Raw genomic sequence first — 7,225 nt, 5'->3', positions numbered from 1 at the left:
ATTCATGCGGTTATTATACAATCAAATTTAAATTTAATATATTTGTTACATATAACATAGTTCAATGCATCAGAAAATATGAGACAAATCTGGCTGTACGTGAGTTTATTTGAGCTGATGTTGTTATCATGCTTGTGTTCAAAATAAATTATTAGTGCAAAACATACAGAGTCATAACCACACCAGATACACATATATCATAACAGAAATAAAACAGATTTTTTCACCACTTTTAAAACCCAATAAGCAGATGTACTCAGAACTTACTAAAGAACAAATCAAACATAAAAGTGAATCAGAAAAATAATGAAGTGGCCTATGAAAACTGTTAAAGTAAGTAAATAAATACATTAGCTCTTAATATCTGCTGCAGATGAAGTTGAGTTTGTGAGATTCAGGAAGGCTGATCCAGTGCTGATCTCCTCCAGACTGAACTGCTCCTTTTCTGTTCTCCAGTTTGCAGATTTCGGGTGTCGTTCTGTTCCCTGGAGCCCAGTTCTGATAGCACACGACCTCTCCACTCAGCCAGAGCCACATGTTCATGACGCAGTAGTTGTGTAAACCCAACCACACCTCCGCAGTAGACGCTCGTTTAATCACGTTCATCACCTCACGCTGCATCTCTTCTGATTGAACTGAGACCAGATCCACATGATTCTGTCTGCAGTATCTCAGAGCTTCAGACCACGTCAGATTCTCCTTGATCAGAATCAGTTTATCTGGAAACCAAACAAACCACAAGCAGAGACTAGAGAGAGACTGATCAAAAACAACATGCAGAACAAACTGTGGAGGAATTTTTCATGTCTGACATGCAGTGTAAACTTTAAGAGATCTGCAGGTGATAGATGGATTGTGTTTTGTGAGGACCTATTCACCTTCATGACACACAAAAGGATACTGGTTGATGCAACGGATGTCATTCCATTGTCCCTGAGTGTCTGGTTTTATCACGATACAGTTTTCATCACTTCCAGCATTATTAGGTTCACCATTGTTCCAGTATCTAAATGAGGAGTTACTCTGATCTGACCACTGCCATGAGTCTCTGAACAGACCGATCCAGATCCATGATCCAGATAAATTATTATCACTGATGAACTTCTGAATCTGTTGATTCTCATTCTGGTTCCTCACACTGACCAGATCAGTGTGATTCTGTCTGCAGTAACTCTGAGCATCTCTCCAATTCATCGTCTGATTGACAAAGACAAGTCCTGTGTTCGCTTTAAGAAAAACAAGTGAGAAAAAGATTAATGAATCCGTTTGTTTATTATTCTTTTGCTGCTTTATGGTTTGGATGAGAACAGGAGCAGTGGTGGAAACATCAGAAACACGTCATTCAAAGACTTGAGCTGCTTTTACAGCTGGTGATATATTGAACATTAACAAGGTTCAAGATATTTTCAACTATACCATGATCTGTCTAAAAACTTGATTCTGATTGGCTGGAATGTGTGCATTCAAACCATTAAATGAAACACACATACAGTCAGACAGTCATTCAGTCATGCACAGAGAAACATTTAGAAGCACAGTGTAGGGAATCAGAGTGAATCAGACAATTTAAGATTCGATCAAGGACATGGTTGAAACACGAGGGGCCAAATGCCACAAAGAGGCCCAAGACAACAGGATGTTCATAAATCAGATCCTAGAGCCAGCTAGTCTGAAGCAAGCCAAACCAGCCAACTCTTTCATAGAACAGCTTGCAACATTAGCACAAAAGAACACTTATTGATAATCCCAACTCAGGAAGAAGAGTGTCAAATTTCGGGGCCAATATCCAAGATGATGTTCAAAGAAATGCACAGCATGACCATCAGAGGTGGAAAGAGTACAAAAATATTATACTCAAGTAAAAGTACCATTACATTAATGAAATTTTACTTAAGTACAAATAAAAGTACCAGTCTAAAAATCTACTCAAGTAAAAGTAAAAAGTAGCTCATTTAAGGTTTACTCAGAGTAAAAGTTACTTAGTTACATTTTAACAGTGGGAGGGAGGCAAAAATGGGACAGGCCAAGGGTGTCAAACTCAGTTCCTGGAGGGCCACAGTCCTGCACAGTTTAGATATAACCCTAATTAAACACACCTGATCCAGCTAATCTAATCATTTAGGCTTATTTGAAACTACATGATATGTGTGCTGGAGCAGGGTTAGAACTAAACTCTGCAGGAACTGATTTTGACACCCCTGGGATAGGTCTATTAATCTCAAACTAGTTGTTTTTAATGAAAGGAATCAGTTATTTAGAATAATAAGACATTTGGGCTGTTACCAGCAAATCAGTATCAACAAACTCATCTTTTCAATGCAGAGGAAATGCAGAAGCTTCATCAGAAGTGGCATTTAGATGTATTTACACACTGTTTAGCGCAGGACAAGAATGCATTTAACCTGCAGTTACACATGCATGAATAATGTTTTGATATACAAGACATAAAATGTTGAATACTCATTTGAAATTATAAGAAATTAATTATAAAAAAAAAAATCAAAAAAATCAAAAGATACTTTAAATGTGAAATTAAAATGGCCAGTATGTGTCAGCAAGTCACTGTTAATAAGTGAGTCACTGCGATTGAACTGAATCATTTAAACAGTTGATTCATTCAGGAATGAAACACTGTCATGTTGCTCAGAGACGCAAAACTATGCTTTGGGGGCTGTGTTTGGAATTATTTTTTGTTGTAGAAATAGAGCAAAACCAGGCAATATAATGTCTAAAATGCAAGTGTCTTAATTAACTTGTTTACTGACCTGTTGTAAAAAAAAAATATATATATATATATATATGTAATCATGATGATTTTTGGAGGAAAAGCCGGCATTCTTTGTGTGATTTTGATTTACTATATGAAATGATATAAATATGTAAATTTTTTGCCCGTATATCTTCAATTTTGTGATCATTCTAAATGCATTTTACAAGACTTAATCACACAGTGAAAGAACGTACTATAAATGCGCGCGCACATCACAACAATTATGATATTTTTGCAAACTATATATATCGCACACTCCACACCACTGTCTTTTTTGCAAAACCTCTTGCTAAAATGTCAAAGCTTCATTTCCCTAGGTAAGCACAGCTTACACTGCATAATAAAGCATAAATATGGCCAGGGGTTCACTTCATTTCCTTCGAGTTCAATATGATGGGGTTTCGTTTTCAGCGGTGTCTGCACCACTAACGCCTGTCTGTCCGTCTGCATCTTTCTTGTGATTTTACCGCCAGTTTGCCCTCCTGCTCATTATTTACTGCAGTAGTTTACAGGGAGCGATTTTTATTTTATTTTTTTTACTCAGTAATTAATGTGTTTTAAAATGTGGCGAAGTATAATACTTAAAACAAAATATACTTAAGAAAAAGTAAAATTACAGATTAAAAAAATTACTTTAAAAAGTAGAAGTACACAAAAAAGCTACTCAATTACAGTAATGGGAGTAAATGTAATTCGTTACTTTCCACCTCTGATGACCATCACATGTAAATCCATGATAGAAATCATAAGTTTCCTCGGATTGGTTTCTCCACACCCCAGAGGACAAGGACCAGACTGAAATTCCTTCTAAACCCTTTTGACCTTTGTTCCTCAGAACACATTCTCAAGTTTACAGCGTAGCACAGAAACTGTCTTTTACAGATGTAGATTTACCAAAATGATCTCAAAAGGACTTATAAACAAGTATCAGTCCATTGCTTAACTACATATCATGTAACCCACACATTTGACTATCATGTTCTAATCACTCATTGTATATGTATTTTTAATAACTATTGAATGGCTTAAGGGTTCATATTCATGTTTAGTACGTGTCTGTTTGAATCTTCTTGCTTGAAACATTTTTTCCAATCAATTCTTTGTCAAATGAATCATATTCTTGTTATAGAAATCATGTCCAAAACTGACTGACTCCGCAACATTCGTCAGCCAACACCCAAGATGTCACTTCAAGGACTACTGAACTTTCAGACAATCAGCAACCTTGGGAAACCCCTTTCTGCAATCAGGACAACAACAAAGGGAACCCCCTAAGTACCTCCAGAACAGGAGCGCACCCTGTTTATTTTCTTTATTTTACAAAAGCACATTGTTTCTTGTTATCATGACTATAAACAAATAAAAGTAGACTCTTTGCAGTTTCAAACAATACCTTATTCTTTTTTTTTTACTTATTTTCACAGTCATAAAGCAAATATGAGACAGACCGCACCAGTGCGGGCTTCGACCCCAAGGGGGTTAAACTCATTCTTTCCTCACTTTCTCTGTTCCTGCAACTTGTATGAATGTGAGCCCACTCTGAGCAAGGACGAGGTGTGGTGGTGAGGACCCGGAAGAGAGGGGTTACACTTAGAAGTTAATGTATTAAAATGCCGATCTTGTTACTGTGCTAATTAATAGTGTTTTCACTATATTTTGGATTTTAATATCCATTGCAGAGTTAATGTTAAACGGCTCTTCAATGAATCGTTGGCCAACTCAGTAAAATCAGCCTTAAAACATTTATGATTTTAAAGGGAATTTGGACAGAATCACTAATTCCCTTTGAGCTTAACAAACAGTGGGGGAAAATCCAGTTCTGCTATTTGACTCAGAATTTTAATTTGACAAGCAAATAAATTCACTGGGTAAACCTTGCTTTTTTTAATTTGAGACTTTTAGCAAAGATGAAGTCCTTTCTTTCTTTTAGAGACTCAGAGATAGTTACCCACACCTTTATTTTTTCATGCATAGATTATTGTTATGCTTTCTATATGGGAGTTGGCCAGAAAGCCCTGGCGTGTCTACAGAAAGTTCAAAATGCGGCTGCAAGATTGCTGACAGGCACTCGAAAGCGTGATCATATTACTCATATTCTGTCTTCTCTTAAATGCTTGCCAGTCTGTCTCTGAATTGAATATAAACTTGTACTGTTTGTTTTTAAATCTCTGAATGATTTGGCACCAAAATACTTGGAGACATTTGTAAACCACTATTCCTCTATTAGGCCCCTGAGATCATCTGACCAGCTTCTTTTAGTGAGGGGATTGTGCTTTCTCAGTTGCTGCCCCCAAATTTTGGAACTCGTTGCCCCTTTGTATCAGGCTGCTCAGACTATTTCTAGGTTTAAATCTCTGTTAAATGCTCATTTATTAACTATGGCTTTTAATTCCACAAGCAATTAATTCTTAGATTTGTATTTGTTTTATATCTTGTTTTATGTTTATGCCCTTTGGGCAACCCTGGTTGTATTGAAATGTGCTTTATAAATAATAAATACAACTACAAAATTTCTCAAAATGATAAAAAAAATATAATATCAATTTTGATCTTTAAGATTTTTAGTCATTGTTACAAATTATCATATAGAGGGACAACAAAAGATCAAAGTGTGTTCAGTGAATGAAGTCTTTTCTTCTGGCAAATACAGAAATGGTCTCAACACTGAGAGGGTGATAAATATTAATAAAAAGTAATATTTATATATAATATAATAAAAACATCAAATTAAATAGTCATCCTCTTTAGTATTAGTATTAAATTTGGAATATGGTGCATCTAAAAATGAACTCACTGTTGTTGCAGATGAAATATTGGTTATCAGTACATGGCAAATCATGCCATCGTCCATTTGTCATCATAGCACAATCATCTCTGCCTTCTGGTTGTTTATCTCCCCAGTTCAGATCGAGCGCAGGTTCACCTGAAGACCACTGCCATTCATCACGAGCCGTCTTCTGCAGCCCAATCCAGACATACTGAAGACTTCTATCAGTCACACTCTTGTTCAGCTCCTTCATGTCGTTCATGTTGTCAGTGGTGGCCAGATCTGTGTATTTCTCTCTGCAGTATCTCTGAGCTTCAGTCCAGGTCTTGTTCTCATTTATAAAGTGATACTGACGCTGAACACATTCAGATACAGAGCAGAGAGCTGTGAAAGAGAGGCTTTGATTTAATGATTTTCATAACAGAATCAAACCTAATGAAACTAGAAACCAGAAATAAAACCAGAAACACACTCACCAATGAGAAGAAGAATGAGATATAGAGTTTGATCCATTTCTGAGGAAAAAACAAATGTTAAATATTCACAGAATCATTTTGGTATAAAACATAAAAAATCTATCTTAACAGGAATATTAATGCACAGTACACAATGATAAAGACAATATTAACATATCAAAGTCTAATTGTAGTTAAAGATTGAAAATGTGAGTTGTTCTTACTTCAGAGGTCGTGTTTCTGTCCTGAGTCTGATCTCTCTGTATGCAGCTTCAAACTGTGTGATTATTATATCTGCTCCCTACCCTCTATTCAGCATCACATCATTTATTACTCTAAACAAAAGCCTGTTTCATTTTTCTTCCTCATTCATGTGTTTTATGATATTTTTCTCTGTGTTAGTCTTTGTTGCTGTAATTCTCTGGAAGTGTGTTCATTTGAATGTTGTAGAGACTGAGGGTATGTATGTTTCTGAATGCACACAATGTAATGACACAGGCAAATAAAAGATAAAAGCAAAAGCAACAACACATTCATCTCCTTATTTATGGAAATCATAAGCACAGAGAACATTGACATTATTTCACTATGTACACAGGTGATGTTGCTTCCTCTTCATATGATGTCAACTCAGTGTCAACATTATAACAGTAAATTTAATTTACTGGTGTAATAAAACATGCTTGAACCTCTTTCTTCCTCTTTTTTTCCAATTTAACATGCATATGAGGACCTCCAATGACTATACATGACTCATGTTCACATTCACTTATGTTATATTTATCCTGCAACAGAAGCTACATCAGATGGCACAAAAAGAAAATAATGGTTTTAATTATTAGTGTGTTTTTGTGTATTACATGAGGAGGATAATTCAGCACCTCCAATGGTGTTTGTAATGTAGCTGTAAATTGGTGGTCAATTTTAAATTGTGCACTTGTATTCACATTCTTTCTCATAGACTGAGTTACATTTAGCTTAACCTGAAGTGTTAATTCATACATTAATTAACAAACATGTACTAACTACCCTTTACACAAACATTGCTACATTAGCTGTGCACATAAAAGTACTAAATTATTAACAGTTAATATATATTAACATTTACAAATGATGAATAGTTTAAACTTTAATAAGAATCAATGTATGATTTATACAGTAAAGTGTATATAGTGTTTTAGTTTTTTGTTCTTATTTTTTAATAACAAACCTAAAATAATGACAAAGTTTTTT

At 35.3% G+C, this 7,225-nt stretch overlaps 1 protein-coding gene across 2 annotated transcripts; it reads right to left on the bottom strand.

The window, feature by feature from the left end:
• Positions 1 to 357: 357 nt before the first annotated feature.
• On the bottom strand, positions 358 to 6,288 carry LOC109061269 (C-type mannose receptor 2-like). 2 transcript variants are annotated; one of them, XM_042722526.1, is made up of 5 exons: positions 6,217 to 6,288; positions 6,014 to 6,052; positions 5,565 to 5,921; positions 879 to 1,226; positions 358 to 719 (listed from the first exon to the last, which is right to left on the bottom strand). In XM_042722526.1, the coding sequence occupies exons 2-5, from the start codon at positions 6,048 to 6,050 to the stop codon at positions 358 to 360; spliced, it is 1,104 nt and encodes a 367-aa protein (XP_042578460.1). In that variant the 5' UTR covers positions 6,051 to 6,052; positions 6,217 to 6,288. The 2 variants fall into 2 exon arrangements, with proteins under 2 accessions (XP_042578460.1, XP_042578461.1); XM_042722527.1 differs by lacking the exon at positions 6,217 to 6,288 and having other exon boundaries at positions 6,014 to 6,067.
• Positions 6,289 to 7,225: the final 937 nt, after the last annotated feature.

The sequence above is a fragment of the Cyprinus carpio genome, chromosome B4 (genome assembly GCF_018340385.1).
Source record: "Cyprinus carpio isolate SPL01 chromosome B4, ASM1834038v1, whole genome shotgun sequence".
In the NCBI taxonomy this organism is placed as follows: domain Eukaryota; kingdom Metazoa; phylum Chordata; class Actinopteri; order Cypriniformes; family Cyprinidae; genus Cyprinus; species Cyprinus carpio.
This window is presented reverse-complemented; position numbering and strand designations above follow the sequence as displayed.